Raw genomic sequence first — 22,185 nt, forward strand, 5'->3', positions numbered from 1 at the left:
TCGAAATCGAATCGAAATCGAATCGAAATCGAATCGAAATCGAATCGAAATCGAATCGAAATCGAATCGAATCGAAATCGAATCGAAATCGAATCGAAATCGAATCGAAATCTAATCGAAATCGAATCGAAATCGAATCGAAATCGAATCGAAATCGAATCGAAATCGAATCGAATCGAAATCGAATCGAAATCGAATCGAAATCGAATCGAAATCGAATCGAATCGAAATCGAATCGAAATCGAATCGAAATCGAATCGAAATCGAATCGAAATCGAATCGAAATCGAATCGAAATCGAATCGAAATCGAATCGAAATCGAATCGAAATCGAATCGAAATCGAATCGAAATCGAATCGAAATCGAATCGAAATCGAATCGAAATCGAATCGAAATCGAATCGAAATCGAATCGAAATCGAATCGAAATCGAATCGAAATCGAATCGAAATCGAATCGAAATCGAATCGAAATCGAATCGAAATCGAATCGAAATCGAATCGAAATCGAATCGAAATCGAATCGAAATCGAATCGAAATCGAATCGAAATCGAATCGAAATCGAATCGAAATCGAATCGAAATCGAATCGAAATCGAATCGAAATCGAATCGAAATCGAATCGAAATCGAATCGAAATCGAATCGAAATCGAATCGAAATCGAATCGAAATCGAATCGAAATCGAATCGAAATCGAATCGAAATCGAATCGAAATCGAATCGAAATCGAATCGAAATCGAATCGAAATCGAATCGAAATCGAATCGAAATCGAATCGAAATCGAATCGAAATCGAATCGAATCGAAATCGAATCGAAATCGAATCGAAATCGAATCGAAATCTAATCGAAATCGAATCGAAATCGAATCGAAATCGAATCGAAATCGAATCGAAATCGAATCGAATCGAAATCGAATCGAAATCGAATCGAAATCGAATCGAAATCGAATCGAAATCGAATCGAAATCGAATCGAAATCGAATCGAAATCGAATCGAAATCGAATCGAAATCGAATCGAAATCGAATCGAAATCGAATCGAAATCGAATCGAAATCGAATCGAAATCGAATCGAAATCGAATCGATTTCGAATCGAAATCGAATCGAAATCGAATTGAAATCGAATCGAAATCGAATCGAAATCGAATCGAAATCGAATCGAAATCGAATCGAAATCGAATCGAAATCGAATCGAAATCGAATCGAAATCGAATCGAAATCGAATCGAAATCGAATCGAAATCGAATCGAAATCGAATCGAAATCGAATCGAAATCGAATCGAAATCGAATCGAAATCGAATCGAAATCGAATCGAAATCGAATCGAAATCGAATCGAAATCGAATCGAAATCGAATCGAAATCGAATCGAAATCGAATCGAAATCGAATCGAAATCGAATCGAAATCGAATCGAAATCGAATCGAAATCGAATCGAAATCGAATCGAAATCGAATCGAAATCGAATCGAAATCGAATCGAAATCGAATCGAAATCGAATCGAAATCGAATCGAAATCGAATCGAAATCGAATCGAAATCGAATCGAAATCGAATCGAAATCGAATCGAAATCGAATCGAATCGAAATCGAATCGAAATCGAATCGAAATCGAATCGAAATCTAATCGAAATCGAATCGAAATCGAATCGAAATCGAATCGAAATCGAATCGAAATCGAATCGAATCGAAATCGAATCGAAATCGAATCGAAATCGAATCGAAATCGAATCGAAATCGAATCGAAATCGAATCGAAATCGAATCGAAATCGAATCGAAATCGAATCGAAATCGAATCGAAATCGAATCGAAATCGAATCGAAATCGAATCGAAATCGAATCGAAATCGAATCGAAATCGAATCGAAATCGAATCGAAATCGAATCGAAATCGAATCGAAATCGAATCGAAATCGAATCGAAATCGAATCGAAATCGAATCGAAATCGAATCGAAATCGAATCGAAATCGAATCGAAATCGAATCGAAATCGAATCGAAATCGAATCGAAATCGAATCGAAATCGAATCGAAATCGAATCGAAATCGAATCGAAATCGAATCGAAATCGAATCGAAATCGAATCGAAATCGAATCGAAATCGAATCGAAATCGAATCGAAATCGAATCGAAATCGAATCGAAATCGAATCGAAATCGAATCGAAATCGAATCGAAATCGAATCGAAATCGAATCGAAATCGAATCGAAATCGAATCGAAATCGAATCGAAATCGAATCGAAATCGAATCGAAATCGAATCGAAATCGAATCGAAATCGAATCGAAATCGAATCGAAATCGAATCGAAATCGAATCGAAATCGAATCGAAATCGAATCGAAATCGAATCGAAATCGAATCGAAATCGAATCGAAATCGAATCGAAATCGAATCGAAATCGAATCGAAATCGAATCGAAATCGAATCGAAATCGAATCGAAATCGAATCGAAATCGAATCGATTTCGAATCGAAATCGAATCGAAATCGAATTGAAATCGAATCGAAATCGAATCGAAATCGAATCGAAATCGAATCGAAATCGAATCGAAATCGAATCGAAATCGAATCGAAATCGAATCGAAATCGAATCGAAATCGAATCGAAATCGAATCGAAATCGAATCGAAATCGAATCGAAATCGAATCGAAATCGAATCGAAATCGAATCGAAATCGAATCGAAATCGAATCGAAATCGAATCGAAATCGAATCGAATCGAAATCGAATCGAAATCTAATCGAAATCGAATTGAAATCGAATCGAAATCGAATCGAAATCGAATCGAAATCGAATCGAAATCGAATCGAAATCGAATCGAAATCGAATCGAAATCGAATCGAAATCGAATCGAATCGAAATCGAATCGAAATCGAATCGAAATCGAATCGAAATCGAATCGAAATCGAATCGAAATCGAATCGAAATCGAATCGAAATCGAATCGAAATCGAATCGAAATCGAATCGAAATCGAATCGAAATCGAATCGAAATCGAATCGAAATCGAATCGAAATCGAATCGAAATCGAATCGAAATCGAATCGAAATCGAATCGAAATCGAATCGAAATGGAATCGAAATGGAATCGAAATGGAATCGAAATCGAATCGAAATCGAATCGAAATCGAATCGAAATCGAATCGAAATCGAATCGAAATCGAATCGAAATCGAATCGAAATCGAATCGAAATCGAATCGAAATCGAATCGAAATCGAATCGAAATCGAATCGAAATCGAATCGAAATCGAATCGAAATCGAATCGAAATCGAATCGAAATCGAATTGAAATCGAATCGAAATCGAATCGAAATCGAATCGAAATCGAATCGAAATCGAATCGAAATCGAATCGAAATCGAATCGAAATCGAATCGAAATCGAATCGAAATCGAATCGAAATCGAATCGAAATCGAATCGAAATCGAATCGAAATCGAATCGAAATCGAATCGAAATCGAATCGAAATCGAATCGAAATCGAATCGAAATCGAATCGAAATTGAATCGAAATCGAATCGAAATCGAATCGAAATCGAATCGAAATTGAATCGAAATTGAATCGAAATTGAATCGAAATCGAATCGAAATCGAATCGAAATCGAATCGAAATCGAATCGAAATCGAATCGAAATCGAATCGAAATCGAATCGAAATCGAATCGAAATCGAATCGAAATCGAATCGAAATCGAATCGAAATCGAATCGAAATCGAATCGAAATCGAATCGAAATCGAATCGAAATCGAATCGAAATCGAATCGAAATCGAATCGAAATCGAATCGAAATCGAATCGAAATCGAATCGAAATCGAATCGAAATCGAATCGAAATCGAATCGAAATCGAATCGAAATCGAATCGAAATCGAATCGAAAGCGAATCGAAATCGAATCGAAATCGAATCGAAATCGAATCGAAATCGAATCGAAATCGAATCGAAATCGAATCGAAATCGAATCGAAATCGAATCGAAATCGAATCGAAATCGAATCGAAATCGAATCGAAATCGAATCGAAATCGAATCGAAATCGAATCGAAATCGAATCGAAATCGAATCGAAATCGAATCGAAATCGAATCGAAATCGAATCGAAATCGAATCGAATCAAAATCGAATCGAATTTGAATCGAAATCGAATCGAAATTGAATCGAAATCGAATCAAAATCGAATCGAAATCGAATCGAAATCGAATCGAAATCGAATCGAAATCGAATCGAAATCGAATCGAAATCGAATCGAAATCGAATCGAAATCGAATCGAAATCGAATCGAAATCGAATCGAAATCGAATCGAAATCGAATCGAAATCGAATCGAAATCGAATCGAAATCGAATCGAAATCGAATCGAAATCGAATCGAAATCGAATCGAAATCGAATCGAAATCGAATCGAAATCGAATCGAAATCGAATCGAAATCGAATCGAAATCGAATCGAAATCGAATCGAAATCGAATCGAAATCGAATCGAAATCGAATCGAAATCGAATCGAAATCGAATCGAAATCGAATCGAATCAAAATCGAATCGAATTTGAATCGAAATCGAATCGAAATTGAATCGAAATCGAATCAAAATCGAATCGAAATCGAATCGAAATCGAATCGAAATCGAATCGAAATCGAATCGAAATCGAATCGAAATCGAATCGAAATCGAATCGAAATCGAATCGAAATCGAATCGAAATCGAATCGAAATCGAATCGAAATCGAATCGAAATCGAATCGAAATCAAATCGAAATCGAATCGAAATCGAATCGAAATCGAATCGAAATCGAATCGAAATCGAATCGAAATCGAATCGAAATCGAATCGAAATCGAATCGAAATCGAATCGAAATCGAATCGAAATCGAATCGAAATCGAATCGAAATCGAATCGAAATCGAATCGAAATTGAATCGAAATCGAATCGAAATCGAATCGAAATCGAATCGAAATTGAATCGAAATTGAATCGAAATCGAATCGAAATCGAATCGAAATCGAATCGAAATCGAATCGAAATCAAATCGAAATCGAATCGAAATCGAATCGAAATCGAAATCGAATCGAAATCGAATCGAAATCGAATCGAAATCGAATCGAAATCGAATCGAAATCGAATCGAAATCGAATCGAAATCGAATCGAAATCGAATCGAAATCGAATCGAAATCGAATCGAAATCGAATCGAAATCGAATCGAAATCGAATCGAAATCGAATCGAAATCGAATCGAAATCGAATCGAAATCGAATCGAAATCGAATCGAAATCGAATCGAAATCGAATCGAAATCGAATCGAAATCGAATCGAAATCGAATCGAAATCGAATCGAAATCGAATCGAAATCGAATCGAAATCGAATCGAAATCGAATCGAAATCGAATCGAAATCGAATCGAAATCGAATCGAAATCGAATCGAAATCGAATCGAAATCGAATCGAAATCGAATCGAAATCGAATCGAAATCGAATCGAAATCGAATCGAAATCGAATCGAAATCGAATCGAAATCGAATCGAAATCGAATCGAAATCGAATCGAAATCGAATCGAAATCGAATCGAAATCGAATCGAAATCGAATCGAAATCGAATCGAAATCGAATCGAAATCGAATCGAAATCGAATCGAAATCGAATCGAAATCGAATCGAAATCGAATCGAAATCGAATCGAAATCGAATCGAAATCGAATCGAAATCGAATCGAAATCGAATCGAAATCGAATCGAAATCGAATCGAAATCGAATCGAAATCGAATCGAAATCGAATCGAAATCGAATCGAAATCGAATCGAAATCGAATCGAAATCGAATCGGAATCGAATCGGAATCGAATCGAAATCGAATCGAAATCGAATCGAAATCGAATCGAAATCGAATCGAAATCGAATCGAAATCGAATCGAAATCGAATCGAAATCGAATCGAAATCGAATCGAAATCGAATCGAAATCGAATCGAAATCGAATCGAAATCGAATCGAAATCGAATCGAAATCGAATCGAAATCGAATCGAAATCGAAACAAAATCGAATCGAAATCGAATCGAAATCGAATCGAAATCGAATCGAAATCGAATCGAAATCGAATCGAAATCGAATCGAAATCGAATCGAAATCGAATCGAAATCGAATCGAAATCGAATCGAAATCGAATCGAAATCGAATCGAAATCGAATCGAAATCGAATCGAAATCGAATCGAAATCGAATCGAAATCGAATCGAAATCGAATCGAAATCGAATCGAAATCGAATCGAAATCGAATCGAAATCGAATCGAAATCGAATCGAAATCGAATCGAAATCGAATCGAAATCGAATCGAAATCGAATCGAAATCGAATCGAAATCGAATCGAAATCGAATCGAAATCGAATCGAAATCGAATCGAAATCGAATCGAAATCGAATCGAAATCGAATCGAAATCGAATCGAAATCGAATCGAAATCGAATCGAAATCGAATCGAAATCGAATCGAAATCGAATCGAAATCGAATCGAAATCGAATCGAAATCGAATCGAAATCGAATCGAAATCGAATCGAAATCGAATAGAAATCGAATCGAAATCGAATCGAAATCGAATCAAAATCGAATCGAAATCGAATCGAAATCGAAATCCGGACTCGAATCAAAATCGAATCGAAACCCTGTCTAGTTTGAAATTTTCTTAGGGGAATATGCTTGATTCTGGGATGTTTCGGAAGTAACTCCTTCAATAGCTCCAATGCAATTGACTGGACTAACACTTTTTCTCTCTTACCTCTTTACAGTTATCGACGACGAGCAGCTGGTCCGGGACGTCGAATCCCGCATCCCGTCGCTTCCGATTGCCTACTGGAGCAAGCACAAGAATGCCGTCCAGAAGAAGGCGGCCTGTGCCAAGTATCCGTCGATCTTCGAGCTGGAGTTCAACAACATCTACTGGCAAACGCTGCGGAGTTCCAACGGTACGTTCCAGCTGTTCGGGGCGTACTACGACATCCGGAAACGAAGTCGCATTGGACCGGCGGTTCGTATTCTGGGGATGATCGACCGGATCGAACCCAAGGTGAAGACCTTCTGTCAGCTGTGGTTCGACGGACAGAAGGAGCCGTTCATCGTGAAGACGTTCGAGTACAAGTACATCTGGTTCAACAAGTGGGGCAACTACAAGCAGGGCATCTACCAGCCGTATTTGATAGCGTGCCAGATTCCTAAGCCATTCAGGGGATTGGTCCCGGCGTCCGTATCGCTGGTGGAGAAGCAGTGCGACACGGCGACCAACAATTTGAGGGTGCTGTACAACCGGCCACTGGACGACAAGAAGAAGGGCTTTGCCGTCTGTGTGAAGGGCCTGGACTTCCTGTACGATGACCTGTCGGTGCGACTGGTGGAGTGGATCGAACTCCTAGGTATCCTAGGTGCGGACAAGATCTTTTTCTACGAGCTGCAGGTCCACCCGAACATATCCAAGGTTCTGCGGTACTACGAAGAGCAGGATCGAGTTCACGTGACTCCGCTGACTCTTCCCGGAGGTCAACCGAACGTCCCAGGATTCCAGCATCTCTTTCTGTCGAAGAAGACCACTCACAAGCGACAGAACGAGCTGATACCGTACAACGACTGCCTGTACAAAAACATGTACAAGTATGACTTCATTGCCCTGCTGGACATCGACGAAGTCATCATGCCCAAACTGGACGAAGACCGCACCTGGCATGACCTCATGGAGCGGGTCGTCGAAAAGGGCATGAAGCTCAAGAACGACACCTACCCGAGTTACAACGTGCGGAACGTGTACTTCTTCGACCAGGACCAGCACGAGCACGACTGGAACAAGGACGTGCCCAAGTACATGCACATGCTGCAGCACGTCCAGCGGGCCAAGAACTACACCAAACCGAACCAGTACGTCAAGTGCTTCCACAACCCGGAGCGGGTCCTCACGCTGCACAACCATTTCCCGATCGCGTGCCTCGGCGGAGCTTGCCATTCGTTCCCAATCAGCACGGACGATGCCCAGCTGCAGCACTACCGGGCCGATTGCGTCCGGACGCTCAAGAAGAGCTGCGAGGAGTTCAAGGAGAACCAGGTCCGGGACACCACGATCTGGAAGTACAAGGACGAACTGGTGCAGCGGACGCGCCGCACCCTGGACACGCTCGGCTTTTTCCGGCCGTCGTCGGCGGTCGGCGGCATGGGGCGTGGCCGCGACTCGCTCTACAAGCGGTGATTGTTGCAGAAGCTTCGGCACATGTTTAATCTCTAGTTACGTTTGTTCATTTATTCGATTGACCAACGACGGCGGCGGCCGGTCGACAGCGGCGGCGGGTCATCGAACAACACTTCCGAACGGGAGTGTTGCGATCTGCGACGGTAAGGTGCCGAGACGAGCCGAGCCGAACGCGACCCGAAGGTCTTCGGCTGGAGCCGAACTGCTTCGGCCGAAGGCAATACATTCGTCCGGTTGATTGGATCCAAGCCGAATGAATGAACGATCGATTTATTTTTGATTCTTGAAATTTAGGGCAAGTTTAGGAAGAAACATGTTATAGCAGTCCCGACCCCGCCGGGGCGACTTAGTGAGTATTGTTTTCTTCTTTGACAGAAAAAAAAAGAAATTGTAGGCATCAGTTAGACGGAAAGTTAGGACAGTCAACAGAGAAGTAATTTATGTACGTACGTACGCATGTGGTAGCGATTTCCTCATCCTGATGTGTCCTACTTGAATACGTGTGCTAGGAGACAGGAGGAAATCATCCTAAACGTAGGATTCTAGGTTTAAGCGTTCAAGCTTCGTTAAGGTGTAGGAAGAAAGTCATTGCATTAAATAGACGAGTGTATTTATCAATCAATTATTATGATTAATGGAAACGATGTGTGCCTTTTCGTTAGATTCTACTACTATTAGCACTACCAATCAACGTTTTATTATCGCGTAATAATCTACCTGCATACTCCTGAAGGGGTGCGGTTCTGTTAGAATTTCTATTGGTTTGCTGTGGGAAAACTTAATCCTGATACGTATGGACTTATCCATCGATGAACAGAATTCACTCGGTCCGAGAATTTTGACATTAAAGCGGGGCTGCTTCCAATCAGAATTGAAAAATTCTGATTTGAAATGGCCCTGTTCTGGTGTCAAAATTCTCGGACCGAATGAATTCGCACATAGAACATCTATCAATAGACGAGTGCACCGATGAACTGAATTCATCGCGGTCCGAGATTTTTGACACTACACAGTGAAAAATTTCTACTCAGTGGTTGAGTTGGTCTTACTCAAAAATCGAAAAATCCTTTGTTTTCTTACTCAGTTTCCGTTAAAAGTGGGACAACCCATTGACAATGGGTTGTCCCACTTTTAGCCGAAACTGAGTAAGAAAACAAAGAATTTTTGGATTTCTGAGTAAGGCCAACTCAGTCATTGAGTAGAAATTTTTCTCGGTGTAGAGCGGGCCGCTTCCAATCAGAATTGCACAATTTCCAATCAGAATTGAACAATTCTGATTGAGAATGACCCCGCCCTAGTGTCAAAATTTTCGGACGCGATGAATTCAGTTCATCTTAGCACTCGTCTATGTAGTGTCTACCTAATGGTTGTGTGCATAGGATATCTACCTACATGAAATACTATTCATTACAGTACCTAAATGTTGTGAATAGAATGTTCGTTTTGGCCGATGTTGCATTGACGAAATTGTCTTTTTGTTTTGGTAATAACGAAATGTTATTTTTTGTGGTAAACGAAATTGTTCTTTTGTGGCGGAATTGTCATATGTTATGTTTTGGTGAATGGATTTGTGTTATTTGTACTTTTTGGTAAAGTTGCCGATATTGGGATGACGAAATCGTCTTTTTGTTTTTGTAGTTTTGTTAACGAACAGATATGTTCTTTGAAAGTGACGGACTCGTCAGTTTAAAGCCTGTATCCGCAATAATCGGGACACAGAAATACAGCTGTAACTCTGTAATAGATACATTAAAATTGCTCAATTTTGACCTAATAAAATCTTGAGATGTGTTCATCTCACCTACAAAATTTCATGTGAATCTGTGCAGTACTTTTTATTGTAGCAATGAAAGAGTAGAATGTGCGCCATTGAATTTTGTACAGCCCCTAGTTTTGCTTGTCAGCGCTGCAACTTTTGAATTCGTCAAAGGAAATGGCTGAAATTTTCAACACAAACCTCTCAATCCCCATTTGTTGCATGGGCAAAATTTCAAAAAAAATCGATGCACTATCAACTATTTTATAATCGAAACATGTATTGGGACTGAACGTGATTTTAGCCCCTCAGACAGCAATTAGTCAGCACCCTCTACTGTATTGATTGTACCATTGAAAGCACTTTTCCAATAATCATCAAATTTTGCCGACATAATATACACATAATCAACTACCTTCTGTGAAAATTTCATGAAAATTGGTAGAGAAATTCTAAAGTTATGAATAGGCAAACATCGCAAATGAAAAACACGAAAAATTTTCACTAACACTCACCCTTAGCTCACCAGTAGCTTTCGAACCAATCGATAAAAGTTGATGAAATTTTGCAAGAAAGTGTCTCTATAAGTATCATAACTTCTAACGAAATTTCATAATTATCATCACAGAACTTTGAACTGTAGCGTAAAAGAACCATCTACTATGCGAATGAAAATTGGTCATGATTGTACAAAATGCTTAAAACCACATCTGTTTGTTTTTCATCCACAGTTAAAAGTAATGCATCGATTTTTATGAAATTTGGCACAAATAATAAACATACACCAAAGAGTTCTCAGTCAATTATTTGGCCAATTTTACCGATTCATTACAGAGCTACAGCCATACTTCTGTGTCCCGATTATTGCGGATACAGGCTTTATTTGTGCTATTATTATTTTGGTGATGACTTGCTGAGTTTTGTAAAGGGGAAAGGACTGTAGTGTCTACCTAATGGCTGTGTGCATAGGATATCTACCTACATGAAATACTATTCATTACAGTACCTAAATGTCTAGGTATGATTCTTCATGTCTACCTAAGGTAGTATAAATACGAGTGGTCATTGGACCACACAGCAGAGACTGCACAAGCCTTGTCACATCTTTAATATTCTTCTTTTGAAGGATATAAAAGTCTATATCGTATGGACTTATCCACCGATGAACCGAATTCATCGCGGTCCGAGAATTTTGACACTAGAGCGGGGCCATTCTCAATCAGAATTGATCAATTCTGATTGGAAATTGTGCAATTCTGATTGGAAGCGGCCCGCTCTACACCGAGAAAAATTTCTACTCAATGACTGAGTTGGCCTTACTCAGAAATCCAAAAATCCTTTGTTTTCTTACTCAGTTTCGGCTAAAAGTGGGACAACCCATTGCCAATGGGTTGTCCCACTTTTAACGGAAACTGAGTAAGAAAACAAAGGATTTTTCGATTTTTGAGTAAGACCAACTCAACCATTGAGTAGAAATTTTTCCCTGTGTAGTGTCAAAAGTCTCGGACCGCGATGAATTCAGTTCATCGGTGCACTCGTCTATTGATAGATGTTCTATGTGCGAATTCATTCGGTCCGAGAATTTTGACACCAGAACAGGGCCATTTCAAATCAGAATTTTCCAATTCTGATTGGAAGCAGCCCCGCTTAAATTCTGATTGGAACGGCCCCGCTCTAGTGTCAAAATTCTCGGACCGCGATGAATTCGGTTCATCGGTGGATAAGTCCATATAGACGAGTGTCCATATAGACTGAGTGAACTGAACTGAGTGAGTGAACATTTAAGCCATGACGCGTATTTTCAAAAGCACAACTTGAAAAAACCAAACATTGCCAATGGGTTGTCCCACTTTTAGCCGAAACTGAGTAAGAAAACAAAGGATTTTTTGATTTCTGAGTAAGACCAACTCAGTCATTGAGTAGAAATTTTTCTCGGTGTAGGGGTTTCATAAGGAATTTCTCCGGGTGTTTATTCTGAGATTCCTAAAATTTCGGGTTGAAATTTCATTACAAACTTTCGCAGAATAACATCTAAAATTGTTAGCAATAATTCCACCATATACTCTCCAGGGATACCATCAAAGACTTCACCAGAGAATTCTTAAAACTTTTTTTTTTAATTCCTTTACAAATAATTCTTTGGCGTTTCTCCAGTAATTCCTTTAGAAATTTCTCAAGAGATTTTCTAAACGTTCCTACAGCGAATTCTCCTATAGTTGCTCCAGCCACTCCTCCAAGGACTGGTTCGTAAATTTATTTTAGAATTTATCCAGACCCTTCTTTACGATTTTTTTTCAGAAATTATTGTTTTATTTCTTTCAGATGTTTCTTCAGGTATTACTCGATTTATTCAGTAGATTTTATCGGGTATTTATTTAGAAATTCCTCTAGAAAATTCTCGATCGATTTTTCTTGTAAGTTACTCCAGGGTTTCTTTACAAATTTCCACAGTTATTCCTTCAGGCATTGCTTTGGAATTATTCAAACCTTCAGGGTTTTTTTTTCAGATGTTTCAGATTTCAAAGAATATCTCAACAAATCCTGCAGAAGTTACTCAATTTTCAAGGATGGTTCTAATATGTTTTTGGTGAACACATGCAAAGGGTTTCCCAATTCTTCGAGGTAATATTTCAAAGTTTTCTTCAAAAAAAAATATTTTTTTTTATTTTTTTGTAGTGGTTCTCTCAAGAATTTCTCCAGGTTTTTCTTTTAGTGTTTTTGCAGGATTTCTTTCATGAATTTCTCCAAGTATAATTGTTAAGAGATTTTTGTGTGCAAATCTCTTCGTAAATTGTATCAAAAAAATTCTGAGGTGTCTCGAGGAATTCTTACAAGCATACCATTAGAAACTCCTTCAGAAACCCCTCAGAAATTTATTGAGGAATTTCTGCAACTCAACCAGTTTCTTTGTCTGCGATTCCTGCAGACAATTTAAGAGATATCTTCACAAATTCCTCTACGGATTTTCCAGGAACTCCTCCGGAAGTTTCTTAAGATTTTTTTCTTTGAAATTACTTGCAGAGTTCCTCTATTAATTTTCTTTTTTTCTGAGATTTACGGGGAAACGTAATGTGTCCCTTTTGATATTCTCCTAGGTATTATCGGGCTTACATTCAGTTATTGTTCAAGTGATAACTTCAGAAATTACTCCAAATGTTTTTGTCCAGGAATTCCTAAAAAAAAAATCAAGTTTTTAAAAGGATTTCTTGAGGCAACCCTCCAAGGATTTCTCACAAATTCCTGCAGAGAATTTCTTGAAGAATTTTTAGGTATTTTTTTTTTTAATTTTTGGAGAATCCTCGGAAAAATCGCTGGTGAATTATCTGAACAAATTCTGTGGACATCCCAAAATATATTTCTTATGGGACCGTAAGTGCATTTAGAAAAAAATCCTTGTAGGAATTTCAGCAGGAAAAAAATCTTGGAAAAACCTTAGCACGAATTTCCGTAGCAATCCCTGTAGGATTTGTATGGACATTTCAATACGAATTTCTAAACAACGCCATGGATGAACCATTGAAGAAATTCCTTGTTGAAGCTTCTACAGCAATCCCTTAAATTGTGAAGCAGTCTCGGAAATAAATATATCTCCTCAAAGATATTTCAGAAGGGATCCCAGCAGGAATTTCTGAGCGAAACTCTGAAGGAATTTCTGAAGTAATCTTCTTTCCTGTAGACATTTTAGAGTGTACTTTTGAATGATTCTCTGGAGGAATATCCTAAGAAATTGGAGGAAAATTCTTAAAGCAATCCCAGGAGGAATTTCTGGAGAATTTCATGGATGAATACCTGGAGAAATTAATAGGAAAATCACTGGGGAAATCCTTTAATTGAATTCTTGAAGGACTTTTTGTAAGTATTCTTGGTGAATTCTGTGAACAAATTTCTGAAAAAAATCGGAATACCTAGATAAGCGCCAGCAAAGATCACTAGAAAAAACTCTTGAGATGTTTGGAGATTGTCGTAGAAATTCCTAGAATAAGTTTTATTGAATAAACATCTTAGAGAGTCCATGTGGAATTATCCTTAAAGGAAATGCCAGATACATTTCTGGGGTAATACATGGAGGAATATCTAGAGGAAGTGCTAAAGGAATCTCTGTATGGCCAATGGAATTTTTAATAAAATCCTTTGAGCAATTTCTGAGTAAATCCTTTGCGGACTTCCTGAAGAAGTACCCGAACAAATTTCTGAAGGAATATTTGTAAAATTTTCTCAAGAAACTCTGAGGTGTTTAAAAAATCTGTGGAAGAATTTCTAAAAAATTTAAACCTCTAATGAAATCTCTGAAAGATTTTCTAAATTATCCCAGAAGCATTTCTAAAGTAATTCCCGGTAAAGTTTCAAAAGGAGAAAATACTTTTTTGGAGAAATTATTGAGGTAATATCTGAAGGAGCTTTGTTAGAAATGTCTTAAAGAATCTGTGGAAGAATTGCTGAAAAAAATCGCCAAAGGAGATACTGTAAGAGATCTTGGTAGATTTCAATGCCGAAATCATGGAGTAATGTCATGAAGGAATCTATGGATAACTTCTGGAAGAAACCCATGATTTTTTTTTTCTGTATTAACGAGATTTTTAGCCCTAGGCTAGTTTATCTCGGGACCCACGCTTTACTTCCCTTCCGAAGGAAGAACTCACATTTTGCAAGTTTGTCGGGAGTGGGATTCGATCCCAGGTCCTCGGCGTGATAGTCAAGTGTTCTAACCATCACACCAGGTCCGCTCCACACAAACCCATGAAAGATTTACGTAGCTGGAAATCCTTAAACAAACTTATTGAGGAATCCCATAATAATTTTTTTGAAGGATTTTTGGAAAATATCTAAAAGAGTCCGTGAAACAATTTCTGTAGGAATCTCTCTAAAATTTTCTCAAGGAATCAGTAGAAGCTTTTCTATGGAAATCCTTGGATAATTTTCTGGAAGTACCTTTGATTTTCTCACAGAATCGCTGAAAGCATACCTGAGAGAATCCTTGGAGGATTTCCTGGAAGATTTTTTTTACGGATTCTTGAACATATCTATGAAGTACATTTTCAAGGAAACTCATTGAAGCTTTTCTAGGACATTTTTTGGAAAAACTTCTGGAGGATCCTCTAGCGAAAATTCCTAAGGAAGTTCTAGTGGAAATCTTACGATATTTGAAAATAAACCTGTGGAAGACTTTTGGAATAGAATTCCTGGGGTTTCAAAGGCATCCATGGAGCAATTTCGAAAGGAATTCAGCAAAGGATTTATAAAAAAGTTCTTAAATTCATTTCTGGAGTTCTTGGAGAAAACTTTGAAGAAAATTCTAAAAGAAACTGATAGTTATCTAAAAGCATCAATGGAAGAATTCCTAAAGGCATCCATGATAGATGTTTATTTTCAAATATTTAGAAAATTTTCTGGAGAGCCCATTGGAAAAATTTCTGAAGAAATACCATGAGGATTTTTGGATGAATTTCGGAACATATCAATGAGAAACTAAAGAAGTATTTATGAGTGCGCAATAACTTGGAAATGACTATAATTGCGTACAATCCAATCCAATCATAAAGGAGACTTTTACAAGTCTATATATAATTAGAACACACTCAATTTTGCTGAAATACCCTCCTATTGGGAGTAAATTCTGGCGGTAAAGCTGATTACTCGATGAGTAACTTGGAATAACCACGATAACACCACTGATATTCATTCAAATGAACGCCAGATCAAATGTCAGCCCAAGCCTACGAAAGTCGCGATCATGCTTATTTGTCATGGTTGCCACGTAGATGAGAGAAAGGAATCGTTCAATTGAAATTGCTCTTCTAATGTAGTGATAAATATTGTTAATGGATTTTACCTTTTGATTGATTCTAAAGTTTTTACTATTAAAATTCTGCAAAATTATGTGATAATGCATATTTGTCATGGTCGCCATGTGACTCAAAGAAAAAAAAAGTCGTTCAAGTGATATTGCTCTTTCATATAGTGACTTTTTTTTTGTCATAACAAACTTATTTCAAAATGATTTCGATTATTTCTAGAAATTCAAAGGGTTCTCAGAAATATGTAACAAACCTGATAAAAATATTTTTAAGGTGAATTTGGAAATAAGATGCTAAATCCCACATATCATTGTCAATGTTGAACTAGCATTGACTTTCTCGTGAATTCTTGTAAAAGATGTAGAAATCGACGTATTCAACTTGGATTAAAATATGTCTAAAAGGATATAAACCGGTTGTTGTTCAGCTTTGTGATAACGAGGCTTATCACGGTCGCCATGTTGCTTATCAAAACATGTCAAGAAAAACGTGTTTTCTGCATTTATGTTGCAAAAGAAATTCTAAACATTTGCTGGAAATGCTTATGTTTTAAATTAGAATATGTCGACAAGGGTTAGTAGAAGTGATCTAAATTAAAAGTTTCCATGCAATTCACTTAGTCTAATGGTTATCGCGTTTTGAATTATATCGAACCAACACTCAAAGAAAACGTCAAGTTAAACAAACAACCAAGCAAAAACGCACTAAAACAACTTCATTCTCACACCAGTGGAAATCTACAGAACCGATCCCCAGACATACCTAATTTAAAAAACACCTAGCGTTCCTACAACTGTTGGTTTTCAAAATGTTTTCAACGCTCCTATAAGTAATCCCGAATCACTTATTATTAGCCCACACGCCACACTACCGCACACTACGATTTTTACTTTTACATTTTAAGGGTTTTATTTTTCTCACTCAAACTCTGTTAAGTCATAGCTGCTAAGCCGCGAGAGGTGATGTTAATTTCAGTGATTAGGTACCGTTTCTCTTACAGTAGGTTATTGAAGAAGCAGCACAATGTTTTTTTTTTTCGATGAAAGAAAATCGATCGAGAGCCAAGCTCTCGATTGCGGTTAATGTTAGAGTGTTAAATGTAAAAACCCCGCGAGCCTAAACGGATCAAATAATGTTAAAAAATGTAAACCAGCCAGCATCACAAATCACAACCCTTGGAGGTGATTCGTAAACCGTATTGCTGTAAAACTCTTTGCGCAGTTGATTCCTCTTGCAAGTTAGGTCGTAGGAAATTTCACTATAATTTATGCATTATGCACACTGAGAGAAAATGAAGGGTTCGGGTGACCTACGAGAACCAAATGTGAAGCGAAACGACTCGGATGATGCTGATATAATGCTACGCAGTGCCATTTTAGATCTATATCAGCATTATGCGGTCGATTCACTTGCAAGCACTGGTCCCTGGAACTCTAAGAGAAAGAAAACTACTTTTAGCTAGGATGTTCTAATGTAACACAATCATATTCTGTATATATTGAAGACTGAAAAAATATGAAACTAGACGAATGAATTGTATTGAATTGTCCAGATGAGAAGAGGGAATGCTCTGTTTTATTGTTCGAATCTGTATAATTTATAGGTGTAAAGTAATTTATTTACCAGATTTGCGTTCGGCGTCTGAACCAATCCAGTGGAACTTAAAGGAACTCTACTCCCTTGAAACCGCGTCGAGCGATCCTGTTATTCGGTTGAATAGGAAACGACACCAAACTCGAGCAATCAATCCTCGATTGGCGACGAACGGTGATCGAATGTCCCCGCACTTATTAAGTTTAGCTTTCACTTCACGGAAAACTCAATACTTAATTTGTTTGCTAGTACGAAACCGAAACTAAGTGTAATCACATTTAGCAGTTTTACATATCACCGATCTTGATTTTGAACTACCTATACATATATTGCAAACGCCCGAGCAGCACCAAGCTGTTCCATAAAAAAACACTAGCTATCTGAAGACTATAACGTTGCGTTGTTGCAAACAATGTTAACTATGTACAGTAAAGATTTCCTTACACACAATCCCCAAGTCGAAGCGAAATGACCACCCTCCCCTCGAGAATAAACAGTAAAAAAAAGTAGAAAACTGTCGCATTGGTAAAACATACATTGGTGAAAAGTGATAAAACAGAATAGAAAAGACGACGACGACACGGGAAGAAGAAATCTGGTCCAAGCTATGAATGAATGCGAATAAAGTCATTATATTTCGAAAAATGTGAAAAATAATTTCTTCGTGTTGGCTTTTTAAACAGGGATTTGAAAGAACTACCATCTCATCCATGAGAATATGTGTATTAACCTTCCGTTAATCGCGCTGTTGTACAACACATGAGAATTATCGACTATTACTTTGAAACCATCTTTTCTATCGATGTCAACCCCAAATGTATTCTACAGGAATCTTATTTGGAATATTATAAGACCTTTTTTGAAAACAGTATAACTCCTTATAATGCGGAAAATTGAAAATCGCAATATGAAGAACGTACTATATTTAAGATAAGATAGACAGTTGAATGTGAATTAGTGTATTTCAAAATCTAAATGATCTAGAAATATGGTGTCTTCGGCAAAGTTACTTGGGATACCAAGGGCCTTCGCGAGGTGATCTGAGAAATTCAGATTTCAACCGATAGGCGGCGCTAGTGAGCATGTAATTTTTGTATCCCATATAACTCGGGATCCTGAGTACTTAGAAAGGTGGTGTCTTCTGCAAAGTTGTTTAGTAGATCAAACACTAACTGATGAAGACAAGTACGATGTGGAATTCCACATCCAGGTGGCGCAAGTGAGTACTCAAATATTATAACTCATATATCTCGAGATCCTGATTACTTAGAAAGATGATGTCTTCAGCAAAGTTGTTTAGTAGATCGAACACTAACTGATGAAGACAAATATGACGTGCAATTTCACATCCAGGTGGTACTTGTGAGCATTCCCATTTTATACCTCATATATCTCAAGATCCTGATTACTTAGAAAGATGATGTCTTCGACATTGTTGTTTGATGGATAAAGGATGGATGTACTTATCCCGTGACATTGACAACTTTAAGATAGAGTGTATTGAAATACGACGGTCAGATATTGAATATTTTACTAAGCGCTTTAACTTCATGTAAAATTAATCAATCAAGTGCAAATTTAAACAAATTATAATCAACTAGTTGTGTAATTTTCAAATTTTGAAAACTTTCGGAAGTATAAAAATTTACAGCTCTTTGATTTTTGCCTTTCTCGTACACCAAGGTGTACCGAAAGGCTAGATGTTCACTCCAAAAACGAAAATTTAATAGAGCCTCCGGAGGGGTCAAGTCTTATATACCAATCGACTCAGCTCGACGAATTGAGGTAATGTCTGTGTGTGTATGTGTGTGTGTGTGTATGTGTGTATGTGTGTATGTGTACAAAAAAACTCACATCACTTTTTGGCAGTAAACCTCAACCGATTTTAATGACCGACGGGTCATTCGACGCGGAATCTGGTCCCATTGTTTCCTATTGAAAATGGTTCAGATCGGTCCTGCCGTTCCGGAGTTATGGCCATTTAGGTGTTCCGGACCGGTACCCCAGGAAGGGGGCAGATATGAAAACGCTACAAACTCATCCATGCGGCCTCTCAAACTACGACATTTTTGATAACTTGATGAATGGTAAGCAGAAAAATAGTCTCAGACCATATCTGAACCGGTAGTGTCCCGGAACCGGTTCCGGGTGTCCCGCCGGAAGTGACCAAACATAAAAGTGAACTAAACTCATGCATGCGACATATCAAACCGCGTTTTTTCGATAACGTGATGAACAGTAAGCAGGAAAACATTCTCGGACCATATCGGAACCGGTAGTGTTCCGGAACCGGTTGCAAATATCTCGCCGGAAGTGGCCAAGTATAAAAGTTAATCAAACCCATGCATGCGACATATCAAATAGTGTTTTTTTTTATATCCTGATGAACAGTAAGCAGGATTATATTCTCAGACCATATCTGAACCGGTTGTGTCCCGGAACCGGTTCAGGGTGTCCCGTCGGAAGTGGCCAAATATAAAATTGAACTAATGCATTGAACCATGCATGCGACATATCAAACCGCAGCTTTTTCGATAACCTGATGAACAGTAAGCAGGAAAGCATTCTCAGACCATATCGGAACCGGTTCCAGATGTTCCGCCGTTGGTGGCAAAGTATAAAAGTTAATTAAACCCATGCAAGCGACACATCAAATAGTGGGTTTTTTATACCCCCTGATGAACAGTAAGCAGGAAAATATTTTCAGAACATATCTGAATCGGTTGTGGTCCGGAACCGGTTCCGGGTGTTCCACCGGAAATGGCCAAATATAAAAGGGAACCAAACCCATGTGTCGCTTACATCAAATCACGGATTTTTAGGCATCTTGATTTGCCAAAAAAAAGTTTCCGGCCATATTGGGGACAACCGGTAGTGTTCCGCAACCGATTACGGTTGCCCCATCGGAGCTGGTCAAATGTAAAGGAGAACCAAAGCCATAAATTCGACACATTAAATGGCTTTTTAGGTAAGCTGATGAACGGTTAACAAGAAAAAAAATCATAGATCATACTTTGGAAAACCAATAGTGTGCCGAAACCGATTCCTGGTGCCCCGACGGAAGTGGTCAAATGCACAAATGAACCAAACCCATACATGCATTACATCAATTTGAGACTTTTTAGGAAAACTGATTTATAATTTGCATGAAACTAGTCTAAGACCACATCAGGGACAATCGGTAAGTGGTAAAATGTGAACCGAAAGTGGTAAATGTGAAATTGGATCAAACCCATGCGTGTCGTACCATAAAACCACGCTAATTCGACAATGATTGCTGTCAAATTACCTGGGTAAACTTTTAATTCAATAAACTAACTCTATTTAAGTTTTGTTCAGATTGTATAATTTGTTTTTGAACACAAATCTTACAGATATTGTGGTGGTACGAATTGATAGCTTGTTCATTTTGCGATACCCGGTGGTGCTCCGGAAAGTAACCAAATGTTACATGTGACACACAACATCACGGCTTTTTTAACCCTAAAAGGGATACCTGGGGTCCATTGGACCCCAGGCGCCTTTCAGAGCTCGTCTTTGATGAAACACACTCAGCGAGGTGACGAAATTGAGTCCATGAAGGTATCCCTTTTAGGGTTAATAACCTGAGAAACGGTTAACTAGAAAATAGGTTCATACTACATTAGCGACTACCGGTAGGGTTGCACAACCAGCGTTTGATGCTTCGCCGGAACTGCGAAAGTATATAAAACAAATGCAAGCGATAAATATGTGTAAGAGAACAAAATATTGACATATTAAACCCACATACAAACAGACGTCTCACTATACTCACTACGTTCTTGTTTTCAATTGCCAGTAAAATATAACCTAGAATGTGCAGAAAAAACTTTATCGAAGACCGCAAAGTGATCGTGTTAGCTTAAGGCACAAAGTGATAGCTTGCACGCAAAGTGACAGCTTGTTAGTATCGTCTTGATATTGATCAGCTCCCAATGTTAGTGAAGGTACTAGAGATGGACAATCAGAACCGGAGCCGTTGAAAAGATCCGGATCATTGAATTGAGCGAGTGAACCGTGGATCTTTTCTAGAATGAATCGGATCACACGTCCGCATGCCTCTGTACGAAATACCTGAGAAAACAACCGTTCGCTCCTTTTTGCATCGCATTGTCACACCACCGACACATGCCTTTTCCTCACGCAAAGCAAACACAGCTAAACTGCGGTGATTCCGTACGCTCACCACCACAGTCTTACCAAACGCATTTTGTCCCATGGACTTATCCACCGATGAACCGAATTCATCGCGGTCCGAGAATTTTGACACTAGAGCGAGGCCGTTTCCAATCAGAATTGGACGATTCTGATTGGAACAGACCCCGCTCTAGTGTCAAAATTCTCGGGCCGCGATAAATTCGGTTCATCGGTGGATAAGTCCATGGCATTCCCGCATCCGCATTACCCTCTTTCTTATCCCCAAACAATATATGGACTTATCCACCGATGAACCGAATTCATCGCGGTCTGAGAGTTTTGACACTAGAGCGGGGTCTGTTCCAATCAGAATCGTCCAATTCTGATTGGAAACGGCCCCGCTCTAGTGTCAAAATTCTCAGACCGCGATGAATTCGGTTCATCGGTGGATAAGTCCATTGCTGATGAACCGGACGAAAGAATTAAAAATGTGAGAGTAGTAGCTGCAGTTTGGTATGGACTTATCGACCGATGAACCGAATTTATCGCGGTCCGAGAATTTTGACACTAGAGCGGGGCCATTCCAATCAGAATTGGACGATTCTGATTGGAACAGACCCCGCTCTAGTGTCAAAATTCTCGGACCGCGATGAATTTGGTTCATCGGTGGATAAGTCCATTACACGTCAAG

General features: G+C 38.6%; 1 protein-coding gene across 1 annotated transcript; it reads left to right on the forward strand.

The window, feature by feature from the left end:
- The first annotated feature begins 6,704 nt into the window (after positions 1-6,704).
- On the forward strand, positions 6,705-9,287 carry LOC134290262 (uncharacterized). The gene has a single exon (XM_062857362.1). The coding sequence runs from the start codon at positions 6,705-6,707 to the stop codon at positions 8,190-8,192; it is 1,488 nt and encodes a 495-aa protein (XP_062713346.1). The 3' UTR covers positions 8,193-9,287.
- Positions 9,288-22,185: the final 12,898 nt, after the last annotated feature.

This window comes from Aedes albopictus, chromosome 3 (genome assembly GCF_035046485.1).
Source record: "Aedes albopictus strain Foshan chromosome 3, AalbF5, whole genome shotgun sequence".
Classification (NCBI taxonomy): Eukaryota; Metazoa; Arthropoda; class Insecta; order Diptera; family Culicidae; genus Aedes; species Aedes albopictus.

Bases quoted from the DNA above. Each gene is read 5' to 3' on its own strand.
- LOC134290262 (XM_062857362.1), top strand. From the start codon at position 6,705: ATGCAATTGACTGGACTAACACTTTTTCTCTCTTACCTCTTTACAGTT.